This window comes from Nanorana parkeri, unplaced genomic scaffold, assembly GCF_000935625.1.
Source record: "Nanorana parkeri isolate BGI_ZX_2015 unplaced genomic scaffold, ASM93562v1 scaffold4, whole genome shotgun sequence".
NCBI lineage: Eukaryota > Metazoa > Chordata > Amphibia > Anura > Dicroglossidae > Nanorana > Nanorana parkeri.
Genome location: NW_017306272.1, coordinates 2,094,979 through 2,117,177, shown reverse-complemented (window position 1 = coordinate 2,117,177; position 22,199 = coordinate 2,094,979). Strand labels below are relative to the sequence as shown.

General features: G+C 42.0%; 1 protein-coding gene across 1 annotated transcript in view; it reads left to right on the top strand.

Moving 5' to 3' along the window:
- Positions 1–628: 628 nt before the first annotated feature.
- Positions 629–22,199, top strand: part of GALNT15 (polypeptide N-acetylgalactosaminyltransferase 15) — a 46,039-nt gene continuing 24,468 nt past the window's right edge. The window contains exons 1-8 of the mRNA XM_018576392.1: positions 629–1,538; positions 8,995–9,161; positions 11,714–11,918; positions 16,469–16,636; positions 18,007–18,124; positions 19,432–19,626; positions 19,940–20,071; positions 21,478–21,579. Coding sequence (XP_018431894.1) covers positions 1,066–1,538; positions 8,995–9,161; positions 11,714–11,918; positions 16,469–16,636; positions 18,007–18,124; positions 19,432–19,626; positions 19,940–20,071; positions 21,478–21,579 — 1,560 coding nt within the window. The 5' untranslated portion in view covers positions 629–1,065. The remainder of the gene's footprint in view (positions 1,539–8,994; positions 9,162–11,713; positions 11,919–16,468; positions 16,637–18,006; positions 18,125–19,431; positions 19,627–19,939; positions 20,072–21,477; positions 21,580–22,199) is intronic.

Genomic DNA, 22,199 nt, shown 5'->3' with positions numbered 1-22,199 from the left:
GGGATGCACCCAGTGGCGTAACCAGAGTTATGGGCGCCCGGGGCAGTCCTCAGAGACCGCTGTGATTTTTTGGAAAATGGCGTAGCCACGCACACCTTATGTCATCCATTTACAGATACTTTGACATCCATCAACCACCACAGCAGAGGAACAGTCTCAGTGAAATGTACATTAAGTGTGGCAACATCACTGCACTTATAGTCCATTCATTCTGCCTCCCGTCTATGTTACTGAATGTCCATAGCTTGGTATAGCCATGGACGGGAGGGAGAATCTACAGGAGCCAAAGCACTGCACCCGCGATCCACTGATTGTAGTTGCAATGCTCTACTGGCTCCAACACAAAAAAAATTATAAATGCACATTTTATATTTTAAGATGATGTGTGCATTTATTTTTATTTTTTTTAAGTAGAGTTTACCTTTAGGAACGCTGTGCTACACACTGATTAGAGTGAGGGCTTTCTGATTGCTTTAGTCACATTATAGGAATACACAGTGGGCATTAGGACCAGGCTGCATTGTGCAGAAGTATCTGGCAGTGCTGAACTTGTGTGTGAAGGCGAGGCAGTGTTGCTGCCTATTTACAGTACATCTGTTCATCAGATCTCAGTGCAGTATCACAACAGTGCAGAGATCACACATCTGTGCTTATTTCCCTACGATCAACTGGGATGAAATGATAACAGCTCACCAGCACAAGGCATTGAAAGCCCATTCTGTAAGATGACATTTAGAGGGGAGGAAATATTTTATTACTACCATGTGGCATTTCATTGAATACTTTTTATCCTGAAGAAATCCAAGGGATTACGGTGACTTGTTTGTTTATCCTATATATTTCCTTACATTGACTGGAAGGAATTTATCTGCAGAGGGCTGGTTGGTTTAGAGGAGAGAGGAAAAAAAAAAGAAGAAAAGAAAATATACACAGTAGGAGCGTGCAAGTGGAATGCAAAGAGGAAAGCCGGACCTGTGTGGGAAAATACATGTGAGGGAAACTGATCTGGAATGAAGATAATTGTGAATACCATGACGGTGTGTGCCTTACTGTGCAACCAAAAACATGTTGTTGAGGAAGAGGTGCAGATCCCTGCTGTGCCAGCTGCAGGTCCTGGTGCTACTCTTGGCATTGGTTCTACTGTTGGTGATGGTGGCCATTCTAGACCCAGAGGTACAGAGTGAGGACAGCTCTGGCTATGTGTACCAGCACCATGGCACTGGGCAGAGATGGGCAGGTAGCTCTTTATTGGAGCAGTCCGAAGATTCCAACCAGTATAAAGTGGAGCTCCTGTCCCCGCTGTCTTCTCTGAGGGATGAGGAGCTAATAGCCATTGGGATTCCCGAACATGGAAATAACCTTGAGAAGATCCGGAGAAACATCTACAAGATAGTGAAGCATTCCAAGAGGAAGAATGAAGTTGATATTGAAGCCCAGAACGAGCATACTGAGCAGGGAAGGAACAGACAGGAGTTTAATGAGAATGGGAGCCAGAAAATCCCTCTACACCGAGCAGTACCTGAAGGTCGCCATCCATTGTGAGTATTGATAAGGGTGATCTGGGGATAATGCTACATAGAAGCCAAAGCTTCTGTGGGATGTGGGTCAAAGACATGCTGGTTTCTGTGGACATGGCAGTCTTGATGTAATGCTGAGGCTGCAGTTCTGCAAAAGCAGAAGGAGAATACCTTGTATGTGTCTGCAGTATAGACCTACTACAACTCTATACTGCAGTAAAGAGAACTAACAGGGGTGTCCCTACATATTTCACTGCCTGGGAGGGGGTACGCTGGTGATACACAGTCCAGGGAGGGGATGGGTGGTGGTAAAGGGGATTGCTGGGAGTGCATGTTACTGGGGATGTTAATGTTGCACGGCACCTCTGGCGGCGGTGATGCACTGGCTCTGGCTCTGTCTGGCATCACGTCCAGCTTACTGACGTCACTGGTTGCCAGGAGCTGGGTGGGACACAAGCCAGAGCATCCCGCACAGCTCCTGGCGACCAGTGACATCAGTGAACTTGGCAGGATGCCGGACAGAGTGTCACAGGTTGATAGGAGCTCTTAGCAAACTGGGACACTGGCCAGACAGTGGGCGTCAGACACACGTGACCAAATGACCCAATGAGATGCCTTCTGAGGCAACCGCAGCCACCTCAGGCTGCCTCATTATACTCATTATAGGCATTGCCCTGCTAACAAATCAAATGAACCTAGAAGTATTAACTTACCATGTTGGAAGGTTAATTGCCTCCTGTCTAATGTGGCCCTGTATGTATGCATGTGTGATAGGGACCTTAGATTGTAAGCTCCTTGAGGGCAGGGACCGATGTGAATGTGCACTACGTAAAGCACTCCCTAAAAATTGTTGGCGCTATATAAATACCTGTAATAAATAAGGAAGACAGTTACAATACAATTCAGGAGGGCCCTACCTGTGAGAGCTTGCTAACTAAAAGGGGAGGGGCAAGCTATACAAAAGGTGGTAGCTGTGTGGGAATGAGTTGTGTGAGAAAGTAATAGTCTTCGGAGCAAGGGAGGAAAGTGACCTGGCCAAGATTCAGACCTGGGACCCCCAGTGCTGCAAGGCAGATGCAATAACCACTACACCAGTGTGCCGACTTATATTGTAAGGTGCTGCGCAGACTGTTGGCTCTTTATAAATCCTGTATATGGATAAGGAAATCTGTGCCATTGTTGACCTTGAATTCTGTAAATGCTACTTCCATAACTGTCATACTGATCCGCTGAATTGGTTTGTGAGTCACTGACCTGGATTATGCAGATCAGGAGTGACTTAATCTGATGAATAACTATACAAAGTCAGTGACCCAGAAGGCATTGAAGCTGAAGACAGCCAAGCAACTAGAATTTATAGAAGGTCAACAATCTTAAACTATATATTCTTTTCAATACAGGTTTCCATTAAAGTGTATCTGAACCCAAAGCCAAAAATGTAATATATTGAAGCATTAGTTTTCCTTTTCTGGCTATTATTCCTTTATTTTCATCTGGTGATCATGCAATCGGTATCTAAGAAGGAGCAGCAATTTTACCTAGGACAGGATTACAAAACACCTCCCTCTCCTCTTCTCTATAACATGTTATAGTCCACATAACATGACTGGGAAGGATGATACGATCATTTTAAATTTAATTTCAGTGCACAGGAAGTTAAAAGGGTACTAGACTGTTTGCAGGATCAAGAGTTATGTTTCTGTACTTGCAGAAAATATCATTAACAGAAAAAAGAAAATGAATGCAGCCACCACATCTAAATACTGGTAAGCTGCAATATATTGCATTTTGTTCTTAGGTTTTGTTACATTTTTAAACTGAATTCAAATAAAAGACACACATTCATACAGCTCTGTTATCCTTGATTCCCCATGTGATCCATTCACATGATGACAAACAACATGTTGATAGTATTAGAGAGCAGTGTAACAGAGACATGAGCTCATCACTGTACTGCGTCTCCTTTCACGCCCAGCCACAGACTGGGAGTGGGTCCAGAACAATCTGGTCACAGAGGAAGTGGGTTGAATGATGCCGGCCATCAGACTGAGGACATCTAGTGACAGAAAATAAGTACTGCGGGGGTAAATCTCTGAATTCGAGTTATTACAGAAAAAGCTGGTTTGATATTTATGTTATTATTTAATGAGCTGTTCATTTTTATCTTGTTATTTTTACCTGGAGTTCTGATTCAAAGTACTGTAGGGTCAGGGTGTAAGGGTTAAGGTTAGAGGAGTTAAAGTGCTAGAATTAGGTTAACTGTAAGAGGGTATCTATGGTCATAACCAACATAAAATCTGTATTTCTATATTGAATTTCCAAACTTCTATCCTACTCCTAATAATCATATTGATCTAGAAGTTTAAAACTTACTTATTGAATAGGATATACTTTCACAATGCACAATTTCACTCAGCCCTGTGAATACGCACTTCCTTGTGTCTCAACACTCACAGATCCTTAAAAGAGAACTATTGGGTAAGTGTTTTTCCCCATAGTTCTCTTTAGGGTCACAGGAGGATATAAACTAGCATCCTCCCGTGACCCAAAGCTCAGTATTCCGCGGGCTATTCCTCGCGATATACTGAGAGCAGCGCAGCTGGGGCGGATCCCGACAACACTGTCCCGATCCACCCAGCTGCGTGAGTGACAGCTTGCTCTGCCTATCTAGAGCCCTCTCTCCGGTTCGTTCCTCCACTCAGCGCTGGGGGATCAGAGAGGGGGGGGGGTGTTTCCCTGCGGGGAGTGATGACTGACAGTCACCGCTCACTGCAGGGAGTTGATGGGGAAGTGAGCGGATTGGTGCATGTTTCTGCTCACTTCCCGATCGATAGAGCCGACCTGTGACAGCTTCTTTGTCAGAGGTCGGCTCTATGAGGATGAGTAGAAATCACTCGCCTCATAGAGATGCAAAGCACACTGGGAACCCAGGAAGTTGGTGAAAGTGATGGGCAGACAGAAGGCAGCACTCACTACATAAAATGGATTTTTCAAGTAAGCTTTGATTGCATTATCAGAAACATTTCTAATATGTATTCCCATTACAGTGCTGATGTCATAACAGGATAGAATATGCCGGGGCTTTACATAGAATGGGCGCTGTGCTGAGCAAGTGACTCCCTGTGTTTTCACAGCAGAGGGGTATTCTCTTGGCACAGTCGCAGTACAGGACCTGGAGGATCGCTGTAAGGCTGGGTTCACACCTAGGCGTATTGTATATGCGCGTTAGTCGCGCATTTCGCGTCGCGCGTTTTTACAGCGATTCGCGGTTAACAAAACGCGCAACCATCGCGCGTTTCCGAGGGCTACTTGGCTGTATCCCAATGGAAACGCGAGACCAAAACGCCCCAAAGAAGTACATGTACTTCTTTGGGCGTAGGCTGTTTTGTATCGCGTTCGGACGGGCGGAAATACGGTAAGGTGTGAACCAGACCCATTGAATACAATGGGATTTAGATGTTTGAGCGTTTTGTAGAGCGTTCGAGCGTTGAACACGCTACAAAACGTTCAGGTGTGAACCAGGCCTAAAGCACTGTAGTAACTGCAGCTACTACAGTGTTTTGCAGGGTCCCCATGACTGTTCCAGGCCAAGCTGGACCAATAGAAGTATACAGTATATAAATATTTATATATGGAGTTCAGCTTTAAGGAATGTCTGCCTCAAACATATTCCGTTCTGATGAGTTCACAAAACTTTAATAAAAATATTCATGAATGTTATTAGAAGCTCTTTTATATCTACCAAGTTGTAATTTTGGTTTAGTGGTATTATTCATGGCTTTGCTCATGTAAAATATCATTTCAGCCATGACCTGTACACTGTGCCTCTAGAGGCAACATTAATTATAAAATAAATAAAGAATCCTAACTTGTATATCTTCAAATGCCATACTTCCAATAATTCCTCCATTTCATTTAGTAAATCACAGTACTGAAATGCAGACACAACACATAACTGGATCATAAAGTGATATTAAAGTTAAAAGGTTTTTTAAGCTAATTCAAATGCTGACTAAATGACTTACAATGGATGCTGCTCCTTGATGTTAAATTTTTTTAGTTTCCTGCAAAATCAGCTGGTGCCCTGAGCACTGGCCCTGATATCCTGTTATAGGGTGGCTCCTTTCCCTTACAGGGTCCTATGGAGCCACCCTTATGTGTACTAGTAAACTGTGTGTGTCTCCACAAACACAAAGACACAGCAAAGCAAGACACTGCCCTGTTCGCTGCTCTCCCTCCTCCTTCTTCCCTCCCTTTTTAAAGCTATTAGACGTACAACTACTGGAGACTGCTCTGTCCCTTGTGATCTTGTACTGGACAGAAAGTTCAGGGAAGCTGAGCTCAGAGAGTTGGAGCTGTTAGCAAACATGATGACTAAGTGCTTGGGCAAGAAATACTTTGCTGGGAAATGTATATTTGTTTGTTCTGAATTCATTATTGAAAAAAAGATTGGGAGTTCAATACTACTTTAATATTCACACAGTTATTAAATCAGCCCAACAACAAGTGACATCTGGCACAATCCTGTAATGTACGAGCCAACAGATTTATAAATCACTTGAATGTGCAAAATAGAGTGGAAGAATTGTGTTGGAAGAAGTATGGTGGACTGGTAAAGATTGCACTTACCCCTTGATGGTATTTGGGTAATGAACCACTGGAGTTAATTTACTGAAGGCAAATGAGCTGTTCACTTTGCAGGGAAATTTACACTTTGCAAGGGAATTCTCTTAGCTTAGTGAATGAGGTAAAGCTCTGATGACTTCCCTCATCCAACCATGTACAAGCAAAAATACTGTTTTTAAACATTTCTTTTTGCTTGATTGGGTTTTCTTTCCAAAGTGAAATTTCACAACATTCATCAAGCTAAGGGGAAACGTCCCCTGAAAATTGCAAATTCCCCTCCACCAAAGTAAACAGCCTATTTGCCTTTAGTCATCCCCACCCTCATTGAATCTCTCACTGAGCTTTAGGCTGCCCATACACCTTGCGATCATCGGACGACGCGATTTTCATACGGCGGCCCCATCCTGCTCCGATTATCACAAGGTTGGATCAGCGGTAATTAGAAGAAAGCACCAGGACGAATTGAGGTAATCGACCGCACGTATATTCGTCTGCGCATGTGCAGTGTAGATCTTACGAATTTTGACGTCGGGAAACGCCACCAACCTTGCGAAAATCGTACGATCGACCGAAGTTTTCTAACTTGCTGGTTAGTCAAAAGTCAATCGATTGTACAGTATTTGCCGTTGTACACTGCCCATCAACCTTACGAATATCGGACGAAAACGTGATCGCATACGAAAATCGGCCGATATTCGTAAGGTGTATGGGCACCTTAAGAAAAAGTTTGGCACGTTTACTATACCACAAAGCAGGTAATGGGCTGTTTATAACGGTTAGCTTTGATTTAATTGTAGCCTATAGGGAGATTCCTGTGTTTTGTGAAATATGGGAATTGCACCTATTACCTTTTGCTTCACTTCAATATTTAACATTACAGGTAAATAATGATCTATGTACTAAACTCTGTATTTAATGGGTTGCTAGCTTTTCTTAGGTCATATTTAGCAGCGTTTGGTTTTTGCATACTCTGAAAATATACAATTTATGTACCATAACATTACTTGAAGCCCTGTGGGCAACAAATGAAGAAGAAAATAAACCCTAGCAGTAAAAAAAGAAACAAAAATGAGCAGATATTGCGGTCACAATTTTTAGGATATATGAAATATTTGAAAGTATAATAATGTAATTCCATTTAGCTGACTGCTAGCAGTATCCTGAATGTCATCCTTATGATTTTTAAATCTTTGAAAGAAAGTAGCTTAAAGTGATATTAAAGGAGAACTATGAGATGAGTGATTTCCACTCACCTCATAGTTCTAGCCGACCTGTGACAATGAGACTGTCACAGGTCGGCTCAGTAGATCGGGAGGTGAGCGAACACATACCAGGTATACTGAGCTTAGGGTAACGGGAGGACGCTAGTTTGTGTCCTCCCGTTACCCTAAGGAGAACTATGGGGAAAAACACTGTCCCCATAGTTCTCCTTTAAAGTCAAAATGTTTTAACACTGTTTCCTATGCTGATGAAATCACTTACAATGGATTCTGCTTCTTGATGTTTAAAAGTTTTCGTTTCCTGCAGAATCGGCTGGTCCCCTGAGCACTGGCCCTCATATCCTGTTGTAGGGTGGCACTCTTGTGTGTGTTAGTAAGCCCACAAACACATAGACACAGCAAGGTAAGACACCCCCCCTCCTCCATCCTCCCTTCTCCAAGCTTGTAGATGAACAGTGGCTGGAGACTGCTTTGTCCCTTGGGATCTTGTACTAGACAGGAAGTTCAGGGAAGTGGAGCTGGGAGAGTTGGAGTTGTTTGGAAACATGAAGACTGCAAGTACTTGAGCAAAAATGTAAAGAAATACTTTGCAGCGCAATGTATATTTGTTTGCTCCGGATTTATTATTGAAAAAAAAAGATTGAAAGTTTATTACTACTTTAAATGGAGAACTATGAGGTGAGTGAAAATCACTCAGCCTCATAGTTCGAGCCGACCTGTGACAATGACACTGTCACACATCGGCTCAATAGATTGGGAAGTGAGCGAACACATACTGTCGCTCGCTCACTTCTCGATCTATCCCTGCAGAGAGCCGTGACTGTAACTCATGGCTCCCTGCAGGGATTCCCCCCTCCCCGCTCTGATCCTCCAGCGCTGACTGGCGGAACGGACGGGGGAGGGGGCGGGTACAGTTGGCTCCACCTCTAGATAGGCAGAGACAGCTGTCAATCACGCAGCTAGGTGGATCTCGACAGTAATGTCGGGATCCGTCCCGGCTGCGGCGTCTCAGTATACCACGAGCTGTATCACGCTATATACTGAGCTTTGGGTGACGGGAGGACGCTAGTTTGTGTCCTCCCGTTACCCTTAGGAGAACTATGGGGAAAAGCCCTGACCCCATAGTTCTCCTTTAAGCTAATCATTTTTACTGGTTGTAAGTAATTACAAATATTACTATTTTTGTACCAGTAACAGACATTATTTTTTCATCGCTAACTTCTGTTTTATTAAAATGTTTTCTTTTATGTGTATTTAAATCCAAATTTTTTATTTAGATTTGCATAGAGCAGTCGGGGGATTAGAACCTTTGTCAGTTTTTATTGTTGTCTGTGTCACCACTAGGAAGGTTCACTCTATTGTTATTGAGGACAAATACAAACCTTTTAGTCACCGGAACAGAAATAGAGGGGAAATCTAACAATGGGGACATTTGCTCCACTGTCAACTGTGTAAGAGGTGCTTCCCCTCTAATTTCCTGTTGTGTCTACAAGACAAGAAGTGAAAGGGAATTCTCCCCAATGGGACATAGATGGCAAAAAAGCCCCCCTGACTCTTGTTTTAACCCTTCCCTCTAATAGTTTTGGATTTACATATACTTTAATATAATCCATGTTCTTTGCTCCACACAGGTGTCACCAGCAGATTTACACTGACAATCTCCCTACAACCAGTGTCATTATCTGCTTTCACAATGAAGCCTGGTCCACACTGCTGAGGACAGTACACAGCATCCTAGACAACTCTCCCAGAAAGATGCTGAAGGAGATTATCTTGGTAGACGATCTCAGTTATCAAGGTAACATCTGATATAGAAGGACTTTTTTAAAGTTAAAAATTCAGCAGCAGGCCTCTTTCTGAAAATACTGGTTGCCTGGCCATCTCTGGCCTCAGTACATTCAGGATTACTGACCCTACCGCAGGTACGGAGACACAAATGGTCACGAAGAGTTCCTAATTTGCCTACTCAAAAAACAACGCAAAGCCTTTGGATCAGCATAACAGCCAGGCAAGTGGCATTTTCAAAAGGAGTGATCAACAGCGGGAGTCTCTCTCAGTACAACTTTCCTTTCAAACCAACGTTGTACTGTAATCATTAGTTTAAATGATAAGGAAATAAAATATTACACATCTGACACATGAATACCATTACTGCAAACTAGGGAGGCACCGATACCTATACTAGTATAGGTATCGGTGCTGATGCCGAGTACTCTTACTCGCCCAAATGCTCCGTTGCCTAGCCCGATACCTGAGCTTCCAGTATCAGGAAGCTGGGCAGCGAGTCATTACACGCTGCCTGGCTTCCTGATAGGCCAGAAAGCCGGCTCCATGGGAGCATGGAGCTGCCTTCCCAGCTAATCAGGAAGCCAGGCAGCGTGTAATGACTCGCTGCCTAGCTTCCTGATTGTTTAGGAAGCTGGCCAATCAGGAAGCCGGATAACGAGTCATTACCTGCCCCCCGACTTTCTGATTGGCCAGAAAGCCGGCTTCATGTTCCCTCATCATCTGGTGACAAGGTAGCATGGAGCCAGCTTCCCGGCCAATCATGAAGCCGAGCACCGTGTAATGACTCGTTGCCCGGCTTCCTGATTGGCCAGCATCTTGACCAATCAGGAAGTACCCTATCCCGGCCTTTGCAAAGGTATGTCGCTACATGTGAATGGGGCCTTAAGCATATATGGCCTCCGAGCAGGAGAAGTTATAATGAATGTGCTTGCAGTGTCAGACATAGTCAGTGAACCATATTGGTGTAACGTGGCACTGAACAACTGCATGTATAAACCTCATTCAGTCTCATTCATATTTCCTGGTCCTGAATTAGAAAGCACTCTATAGCTAAGTGCACACGGGCAGCGGACTTTACCGCGCTCTGAAAAGCAATCCACTGCGGATCACTTTGCAGAGGGCAGTTGGTGGGTGGTTGACAGTCGATTCATAGGCGTCCGTAGGCGATGTTGCTACCTCCTGAATGCCTGTTTTTTTCTTGGATCCTAAAGGGGATTTGCATTACAATACCAGTTGGCACATGGTTCCGGTGTTGTCCCATTGACTGCGATGATTATGTTTGGCAAGTGGTACTGCCTGCGCCGGCTGTCTGAATACAATAACCTGAATAGGGGGGAATCCTCCATCCACACTGTTTAGCATGGTTGGGGGAATCTGTTCAGCCTGCAGGTTGAATTAAGAAAATATATTAATATATGGCCAGCTTAACTCTTTGGTGACAATCTGCGAGTCAGGAGTTGGCATTGCTGCAAAAAAAAATAATTGTGTGGCGCCCCCTAGTGTAAGCATTCATGTAGATGCTGTGATGCTACAGAGCAGGGGTAGGCAAACTCCGGCCCTTCAACTTGTGGTGAAACAACAAATCCCATCATGCATCTGCCTCTGGTAGTCATGCCTGTGGCTGTCAGAGGCTTGCAATGTCTAATGGGATTTGTAGTTTCACAACAGCTGGAGGGCCTAAGGTTGCCTCCCCCTGCTAAAGAGCCTCCGAATAAAAGAACTTACAGGGACTGCATCATGAGAGAGTCATGCAGGCTGCCAGTGCTGAACTAATCTTTTGAGAATGATAGTTCCCTGGCTGTCATGCTAATGCTTTGGCTGCAATGCTTTCAGGACTGCTGATACAGGACAGATAAAAAGATAAGGAAGTCTGCCATTTTCTGACACTTATCAACCACCTCCCGTCCATGGCCATTCCTGAACGGCCGGACGGGAGTCTTCTAGGAGCCGGAGGGCGTCTTAACACGTCCTGCCCCTCCCCCCACTCGTGTGCGGTGCTCAGCGCGCACACGAGTGGGAAACTCTTACCAATGTAAACAGCCAGCGTTGTCTGTTTACATTCAAGCGATCGGGCGTCAAAAAAATTGGGGTGATAATAAATGTTTCATAACATTTCATAGGGAAACAGGCTTTTTTTCAAAATTTAGGGTACTTTTTTTGGTATATAGTAAAAAATAAAACCCCCAGTGGTGATTAAATACCACCAAAAGAAAGTTCTATCTGTCCCCCAAAAAATGTAATCAAATTCATTTCAGTACAGCGTTGCATGACAGAATAAATGTCAGTCAAAGTACCGCAGCGCTGAATACTGAAAAATGGCCTGGAAAGGAAGGGGGTGAAACACCCCGGTCTTCAAGTGGTTAAAAACATGCTTGCTCCAGTCTTGTGATTCAAAAGTACAACCAACATTTTCTATGGCAACCCCTGTATTTCCCTCATGACAGGGATACTTTACATTGAATGCAGCTGTATGCAATTAAGCAGAACTCTACCCACAAGTAGGGTAAGGACATGATACCATACTACCCTGGTCAGTATTTTCTGCTTGTGTCTTATGATCAGGTCATCTTAAGTCTGCTCTGAGTGAATACATCTCTTTTATTGGTGGAGTGAAGCTCATAAGAAGCAACAGAAGGCTTGGTGTTATAGGAGGTCGCATGCTTGGGGCAGCCAGAGCAACAGGGGAAATTCTCGTCTTCATGGACCCACACTGTGAATGCCACCCAGGCTGGCTAGAGCCATTGCTGAGCAGAATAATGAATAACAGGTAAGACGATTTCTTCATGGCATTAAATCAACTGCCAACTTGCAAAATGTGACCTAGGTGTAATCATGTCAAAAAAAGTCAGAGAGAAGGTGTTACCCATAACAGCCAATCAGATTGTTCCTTTATTTTATCAAGTCTAAACTGCAGGCAAACATTAAAATACACCATTGAGATACATATGTGGGGGCTGATTTACCTGGCAAAGGATCGGCATTTCTGTCCTGCCAGACAGCAGAGCCAGTTGGTGACCTGACTTTTTTCTGCTGCAGTTAAAGGAGAACTATGGAGGTGAAAGCTTTTCACTCACCTCATAGTTCTAGCCGACCTGTGACAATGAGACTGTCACAGGTCGGCTCAGTAGATCGGGAGGTGAGCGAACACATACCGGCGTTCGCTCACCTCTTGATCCTGTCACGGCTCTTTGCCGTGACAGGGGAGGGGCTGGATTTCCCCCTCCCCACTCCGATCCGCCAGCACTGACTGGTGGATCGGACGGGGGAGGGTACAGCTGGCTCTGCCTCTAGATAGGCAGAGCCAGCTGTCAGTCACGCAGCTGGGCGGATCCCGGCACAATTGTCGGGATCCGCTTCAGCTGCGGCGTCTCAGTATACCGTGAGCTACAGCTCGCGGTATACTGAGCTTAGGGTGACGGGAGGACGCTGGTTTGCGTCCTCCTGTTACCCTAAGGAGAACTATGGGGAAAAGACTTAACCCCATAGTTCTCCTTTAAGGTAACATCGCCTAGTCACCACCCCGCCCCCAGCCTGTGATTGGAGTGTGAAGGAGCAGCAGCCTCTATCATGATTCCCCTTCACTGCTTGTTCAAGCTTTCCTCTTGAACGCACTTTTCTACAACAACATATTTTAAGACCACAATATTTAGATCATTTTATTTTAACAATTCCCGCTAACAAATATTTCACATGGAAACTTAATTACTATCTAATTGAAATGTATACCGTAAAACAGATGTTAGCAGTAAACTCCAGGTTCTAAATATAGTTGTTCACACGAAGTACTGTAGTTAAGGGTCTGGCCTTGGTAGAAATTTGTGGTTCATGTTTTTCATTATTTGAAGACCTCTAAAAAGCCTTTTTTTTTGCAGAATGATTGTAGGTTTGTATAGACAGAGTTCTCTCTTCTGTATCTTGGTATTACTATACTTGTTTTCTATGCAATTGTACTTTGGAAATGTTTAATATATCTATGTAAAACTCACCACACACATTACAATCTGATTGTAAAATCTTTAGATCTACCAACAATTATGTAGAGCAAGGGCCTGTCTGATCAGATACACATTGATTGTATAGATCAGGTAGGTCCTCATATTACATGACAACACTGTCAAAATGAAATGCAGTAGGGTGACCTGGAGGTATCCTGTGCACAGTCACTGTCAAATGTCACTTCCTGCTTCTGTGATTGGCTGATTGATTTTGACAGACAACTACACTAAGATACAAGTAGACTTTAGGCATGCCTTGTAAAAGGGACTTCATTTTTTGGTGACAATGGTAACATACTCCCTAAAGGTGAATCACCTCTAAAGGAATGCCGACACTGCAACTTTCCTCATTACAACACAGAAAGTCAACCAGGTGGTTATACTGAATTAGATTCTCCCATTTGGGAATCTGTTTTGAAAGGACATGCTGCAACAAACAGCTGTTTTCAGAACAGAAACAGGTAGGAAACTGCCTCACAGTTTGTTAAAATCCTTGCAATGTACATTGATCACCCAGAAGTAATTGATTATTTTAGTTCAAAAGTTTTTATTGTTTTCCAAAATAAAGAAATAAAGAAATTCCAGCGTACATAAACATCATAAACAATGAAATCGAGGCTGTACATACAACCCTATAAATCAAGAAGGACTTAAGCACATTACAATCTGTGTTATGCATGTCGCAGGAAATAAACCGTACACAGCTAGTCACACAGTGTATGTTAAGTAGTCTTCTGTTACAAACTATAACTCGGTGGTCACACCACCTTTCAGGCTTCGCCTGAACACAGGAAACTTGTGAAGGAGACACAGTTCAAAGAAAAGGGGATGGAGAGGGAGGAGTGGGAGAAAGCAGGATGGGTGACAGGGGCTACAGGTCTGAGCGAATCCAAATGGAAATTTGGGGGCATATAGGAGGCAACCCAGGGCTCCCATATTTTTTCGAATTTGGGCAATGAGTTTGACTGGATAGCCGACAGTTTCTCGAGGAACATAATCTGTGAGACTCTTGGTTTGACTGCTGCAAATGGAACCGAGGCAGTACGCCAAGAGCGTGCAAACACTCTCCTGGCTTCTGTTAGTATATAAGTGACTAGTTTAAATTGAGTCCACGATCATGAACCCGGTTTCTTCCCGAGCAACGCCTCAGTTGGATCCTTACGGAAGGAACGACCTGTCACCGTGTAAATTAGCTGATACACCCTAGACCAGAACCGCCTGATCTTGGGGCACTCCCACCATATGTGGAGGAAGGTCCCGTCAGTCAGAAGTAATTGATTATTTAATAAAAGTGGAGTTACTCTTTAAGGCCCCTTTGATACTTCCAAATGGGGCCAATTGGGTGAGTCTCATGAATTGATCCATAACTTATGGGAATCATTTAGGGGGTAACCATGGCACCCTACACTCATATACTATAATAAAGAAAAGGGGTTTCATGCCTACAGTTGTTCACATTGGTCTCACAGAGCAATTTACTAGTTCGCATGTAATCAGACTAGTTTGCATCCAGGAATAATCGTCCGTAGGTAATGCGGCATGTCAGATTACAAAAGAATGGCTGCAGGCACTGTCAGCTGTCATTGCTTTTCTTCTCATGTAATCTGACATGCTGCATTACCTGCACATGATTGCCCCTGGATGCAAACTTGTCTGATTACATGCGAACAGGCGAATCTCTCCGTGAGACCTATGCAAGTAACTGTAGGCAAGAACCCCATTCTCCATTGTTGTGTATGCATGTTTACTCAGGTTCATGACTCCCTGCACTTACATGATTTTCTTTGAGGTTGAATGACACTGGGCATCACTATACCTGGAAGACTAAGGATATCTAGTTGTAGAAAGCACTTCCTGCGGGGGGCAGTACCATTGAGTAGGTAAATACAGAGCCAGAGCTGCATTTTTAACTTTAAACACCATCTGTGGGCCCCAAATTTGTAATAAAAATATTTTGCCCAGAGTTGGGCTTTAAAGTAGCACTGTAGCCAAAACTTTTTTTAGTACGGGACCAGGAAAACCCCTCTCAGTTTTTTTTTTTGCCATCTCTGTCCTATTGGGGAGATTTCCCTTCACTTCCTGTTTGATAGCCACAATGAGAAGAAAGAGGGCAATTCCTGGTTATCAGCAGGGTCCCCATTGGAATATTCATCTATCCCTGTTCTGATAGGACTGAGATGACGTATCTTATAACTATATAACATAGAAAAGATAGAAAGGGAGAGGAGGGGGACAAAGAAAAAGAAAGAAGAAAAGGGCAAAAAGAGGGGAACCACTCAAAATATAGCTAACCGGGGAACCTTTTCCTTTCTATTTTCCTCTTTCTTCCTCTTTTCTTCTTGTTTATGTAATTGTGTAGGTTAGTTATGTAAGTTACTGTGTTAGTTTTTATAAGCAACATCTAAACAGGGATTACTTACTGGCCAAAATCTGGCGGCCATTAGTTATTTTTAGCAGCAGATCGGCTCTATGACTTCATATTTAAAAGGAAAATCATTAGGGAAATGTGTTATTTTACAACGGAATTAACCCTAGTATTTTATAATGCTGGGCACACACCTTACAACCATCGCAAAACGCTTGTCTTGCGATGGTTGTAAGGTACTTAAAAAAATGTACGATCTGCCTATCGTAGACAGGAAGATCGTACTTGTGATGATCGCCAGCCACGCCCCCCTGATGACCGCTTGTGCACACCGGCCCGTCCGGCTTTTATCTTACGAACATGCTACACCCCCGCCTAACATCGTACGATGCTCGGCGGGTTTTCGAACATGTTCGTAAGTTTAAAGTCATGCAACTATACAGTAGTATAGGTCGCACGGCTTCCACACACCTTACGATAATCGTACGATCGCGGGATTTCCCGCGATTATCGTACGATTATCGTAAAGTGTGTGGGCTACCTTAGATTGAGGGGGCTAAGGTGTTAGCTAGATGCTGGAAAGCCAAAATAATGACTGGTAAAATATATTAATATAAGAATGTACCCTTCCTAATATTATACACAATGGTTATGTCCTCCTTTTGCTCCTAAAAGGTTATCTGTATGTATTTATATAGACATTAAGAAATATGAGGGGCCGAACAAGTAATGCCATTCTTAGATGGATGTTATTTTACTGTATGGTTTTATGATGTATATGTCTTAATATGTCTTGATGAAAACAATAAAATATTTGAAAGAGAACATACAAAAGATAAAGTCTATAAAAATTGAAGATTTTTTTCTAAAATTATATTTACTAACACGAGGCTAAAAGCAAAAACATTATGGTATCCCTTCACAAATATATCATTCTCTTTTTTTTTTGCTTCATAGAAACAGAATAGTTTCGCCTATTCTAGATGTCATTGACTGGAAAATGTACGACTATTATCACTCGCCTGACCTGAGACATGGAGTGTTTGATTGGAAACTTGATTTTCACTGGGTTACTCTGGCAGAGAGTGAAGAGAAGGTACGACAATCTCCCATCACTCCATTCAGGTAATGTTTCACTTAGCCAAGAAGAACATTACAAAGTTATCCTTTGGTCTTATTCAGTATAGTGATTGGGTGATCATTGGTGATATGAAAAGTACATGTGTCCATAATAACTATTTAAAATCCTGTTTCAGGTCTGGTTCACATATGAGCGATCCATAGATGCGCATCTTAGCGCACCGCAGAAACACAGCAGAAAACCGTGTGATTTGCTGGCCACGTTTGGGGTGCCATTAGAAATGAAAGGCACCGCAAGCGCGTTTATTGTTTGTGTGTAATTCTGCAAATGCACAGCTATTGCGCACGAAAACGCAGACATCGTCACGCGTTCACAGAACTCCTGGGTGTGAACCAGGCCTCATGGTCTACTGCAAGAAACTGAAACCTGATTGCTTGCAATGGGTTACTGTACGTTGGCCATCAGCACTGCTCTTTGCACTTATTGCTTCATAATGAATAAGCCCATGACTACGATAAACCAAAATCAGTGCGCTGCAAATCATATGGCTTTCCCAGTGTATAAAAGTGTGGGTACAGAGAACACATCAAGAGTCGATTTTGGGCATACACCAGGGTTACAAACTTGCTTTGTGACACCCCTAGGAATGTGCCACCTAAGACAGAATTCTCAGCCCATCTTATGGCAGCCATGTCCTTGCATTTATGTAAAGTCTAAAGCTAACTATACACCTTAAGACTAAGATTTTTCTTGCTCATCCCACGGCGTGGATGGATGAATGATCCCCACTGGCTATTTGTATTCTGGCAGCTGTCACAATACTCAGACAGTGACTAGAGCCGATTGGCAGCTGTCACTTTTCGGCCGACAATTTTCCACCTGGCTCCATAAAATTCCAGATTGAAGTCTGTTATGCCGAATGGTGCTGGTAGGGCCACCTATAGATTAAATTCCAGCAGGAAACAGACAAAATTTGGCCTTCAACTGTATTTCCACTTTAGCAGACAAACACAGCCTGTCTTAACAAAGGGTTAAAGATTTAGAAGCCTGGGTTCTTTCATTGTATGTTAATGAGGGGGAGCTCAGTCTGTTCTAAGTCTTTCTATTAGGACAGTCATAGTTACTGAATCTGGGAGAGAAGCTTGCAACGGCCTGCTGAATAGAGATATCTAAAATGTAAGAAATCTTTTTTTTTATTCTTTTTTCGGTATGCTGTGTGAATAGGAACACATAGCAAACATAGAGTGGGGGTTTTCTCAAATCTGCCTGTGAAAGTGGAAATGCACTTTATTTATTAATAAGATGACATCTAAACATTTATTTTACATTTTCATTAACTATTGGCCTAATGTATAATGTATGGATTGTAAGTGTTATATTGTGCAACGTGTAATAATGTGTGATATTCACCCAGAACTCCTGTAATACCAGGAAGTGTAATAGCTGTCGACCGTCACTACTTCCAGAATATCGGAGCCTTCGATACAGGCATGGAGTACTCAGGAGTCGAAAGTATTGAGCTTTCTATCCGGGTGAGTTGTCATGATTTAGCTAAAAGAATATAAAAGCATAGGAAATATGAAAATATTGGAAAGACACCTTAAAAAGAATCACCATGCTAGCATTATAGAAATACTTGTTAGATGGGAAATTGATTGAGCATCACTAATATTAACCCAATGAGAGCTGGTTTTGTGAAAAGTGACAGCTAAACTGATCATAGGGACTCAAGAGTGTCATAGCATTGTGTAACTGATTGTGAAAATAATAGGTGCTTGCAATTAATTTAATAAGTGAGACAACTGTATGGTTTTAAAATGGGTGGGTGGGGGGCTCTTACCATAATGTGCAGTTATGCACAAAATGATAATTATCTACTGGTGTGCCCTCCTTCAGCTCCAGCAGGTCTCCACTCCGTCCCCCAACAGCACTCTCTTTTCCGCCACTGCCTCATGTTTTGGTGTCGCTCCTCATGTAAATTGCTCTACTGCTGGTTGGTAATTTGCCTGAACCATCCATTATGTCCCACTTTCATCTTTTGAGAACCATATCACACATAGCGGATGTCTTAGTGAGGTGCCCTAAATTCTGATCCACCTAAAGCTCATAACACACGTTACAGTTTGTTGTACTACTTTCTTCAGATCGTTCAAAAACTGCATACAAGTGTAGTGAATACAAATTGATTGGATAGTGCATACAGGTGCTTAAATCACATAGTTTTGGTAAATATTAGACCATACGGACGTTGTACAGATTGTAACATGTATGGTGAGCTTTAGAGATTGCCCAATGGAAGAAGGTCAAGCGTTAAAGATATCCCATCACTCTTCAGACTGACGTATCACTTATTGCAACTGCAGTGGGTGCTAAAATGGCCAGCGAATGGCACTACAAAGACAATAGATGTATTGCTGTCACCAGCACACCAGGGTCCACATTATCAATCCGTCCTTTATTGCTGTTAGATAAATTTGCTATCACAAAAGCTTGCAATGTTTCAGAAACCAGAGTGGCCCTTCATTAGGCATAACAACGTGACATTGTTTTGCCTGATGGAAGGGCCAAACTGGTTCTGAAACATTGCGATCTGTTGTGATAGCACATTTAGCTAACATCAATAAAGGACGGATTGATAATGTGGACCCTGGCGTGCTGATGTCCTCATTACCTCAATGGAAGAAGGGTCAATGAAAATCAAAGAAATCAATGAAAATGTATTTACTTAGAGTCACATAGGTCAAAGAAGGACAATATTTTGGGGCCAACCAGGGTCCCTTCCTTAAGTCACCTGCCTGACATCAGCCTAAGTGTAGTTTTATTGTGTATTTGTTGACAGGTTTGGCTCTGTGGTGGCTCAGTTGAAATCGTACCATGTTCACGAGTTGGCCATCTATCTCAGATTCACAGCACGACTAATAGAACTGAAAATGATGCAATTCTAATAAACAAAATCCGAATAGCAGAGGTATGGATGGATTCATACAAAGAGGTCTTCTATCAGAACATTGGAAAGGAGCTCTTAAGCAACCTGGTCAGTATAATGTATGCTCTTTGTTTAAAACCTTTTATTTTATTAACATAGAGAAAGGTTTGAACCTCTGCAAGGTTTTTATAGCTGTCTGTACCTTCATGCTCTAACACCCTCTCCCCTATTTCCTTATTCTGGGGTCTGTAAGCTGAAATCTCCCCAACAGAGTCACATACAGCAATAAGACCATCCCAGAGGTTCTAGGCCTTCTCCACTAACAGTTTTGGCTGGATTTGCACTTTAATACTTTTTACCTATTATTTCATCCCGTGGTGATATTTATAATCAAGGTTATTTTCTTTTTAATCTGTTGTAGAGCAAGAAGATTGATGTCACTGATCGTGAACAACTGCGACTGAGACTTGGCTGCAAAGGGTTCCAATGGTTTTTAGAAAATATCTATTCAGAGATCAACACTTCAGTTTCGGTGCAGGAATCATCTGTCCTGGTAATACTTTATTATTTATAGTGGAGGGAAAATAAAGATATTTTTTCACATAAATGCAGATATAGCTATACTTTTTCTTTACGTTTGTCAAAGATTTTATGAAGGTTAATATTTAACTCTTTTTTAAGGGGGGGGGGACACTCCTTTTTTAATGAATATTGTCTCTTTAAAAAACAGTGTGGGAGGATGGTGACATCATTGACCAAAAATGGTCACGTCCATATTTGGTAAATGGCATCACCCAGGATCCACGGCTAGTTTGCTGCCTGGGAATCTATCATTTGGAGGCTGTAGTGCTATCACTGCTAAATGACACATCCCCAGCCTGTTTGTTCACAAACAGTAACCGAGATTCACCCCAGCAAACTGGCAATTCACTGAACTTTGAACAGGCTCGGTTTGAATTAAACTCACATTTGACCAAAATGCAAAGCTCATCCCTACAAATAATAATAGTATTATTATTATTAAGACAGTTGTTAAGAGTTTACATACTCTTTAAGGAAAGCTTTCCCCTTTACAGTGTTCTTTGTTTTTTGTTCATCATTGCTGCAGTGTCATCATCATTGTTGTTCCATTAAAATTCCTGTAAGAATGAGATAGGGAGAGCTTATCATTGATGTTGCTTGTTATTCCCTTAAAATTATTAACTCGTTATGTTCTCATTATATTTTCTATAAAAGTTGGATTATGGAGTTCCTTTTTTTTAACTTTTAATGCTTCAATAATAATTTGATTTATTAATTAACATGAAAGCAGAACTTTTTATTATCCCTTGCTGTGGGGCTACCCCCGCACTGCAAGGATTAACTGCTTGTTTTTGTCTAGTAAAAAAAAAAAAAAAGTTATACTCACCTGATCCTCTAAGAGCAGGAGTTCCCTGATATTATCACAGATTAATGCAAGTTATAAGACAAATGCTGATGAAATTGATGGATGAGGGCACAATGTTCTTTGTACATTTGTAAATAAAGTTCTTGTAAACTTTGTAAATAACCTTCCCCAGTATGTCTAACATTTGAATAATAAGGTTTATGTTCCCTAAATTCTCTCGATGCAATGGGGTTGATTTACTAAAAGTAAAAAAAAATAAAAAATGAACTTAGAAAACTGAATGTTTATGTAGCTTAGTGAATAAAATGAGGATACATTCACCTTGAATAACCAATCATATGCATTTGTGAATTTAAAAAACTAAAAATTTAAAAACTGGATATTGCTTTGCAAATGATTGGACGGTTGAGGTGAACATATCTTGACTTTATTCTGCAAGCTAACATAACATTCAGTAAGCAAAGGGAACATTCTCTCCTCCTTTACTAACTCAACCCTACTGGATATTGAGTATCAATGTTATTAAAGAATAAAAATATATAAAATATTTTATTTTCTTATATAATTCACAGCTGTATAATACGGAAGCAGACTCCTGTGTGCAGGCCATATACAACAACAGAATGTCACATCACATGGTGGAACTTTCAGACTGTAGTGTTAAAATGAATCAGGTATAAATGAACTTGTTTTATGTACGATTATTTCAGTTATGGTTATTTGAAAGTGTTGAAGGAAGGTGCTGGACCTATGTGGTTATTTTATTGGTGTTTCTCATCTACAGTAGTTAAGTGATGTGAATATGTGTAATCTGGTTACGGGTAGGCAGCTTCCACAATCCATAAGATCTCTACATTATCCTTGGGTTGACAGTGAACACAGTAGATGTAGGAATAAAAGCGCCACACCAATTAAAATAGTCCAGATACAACTTTATATTCTATTAGAGTCAGGAGACATTCAAGTAGAGTAGCCAATGCATTTTGGGAGTCCAAAACACCCCCCCCCCCCCCCTTTTTTATCACACTCATGGTGTGTGGGGACCTTAAGGCACACATTACAGTATTGTTTTATGTTAAAAAATCTGAGGGTTTAATGTCACTTTAATGAAATAAATCATGTATGTAGACTACAATCCCTGCTGCTTAAAGGTTGCATTGTGTTGTGATGGGAGTACTCCAGGCTTTTTAGCAGTTAACGTGACAGCAGCCCAGCAATTGTTAAATTATCGCTGCATGATGTAGTTTGCACTTTATGTGTACATAAAAATGTATTATCATATACACTATATGGC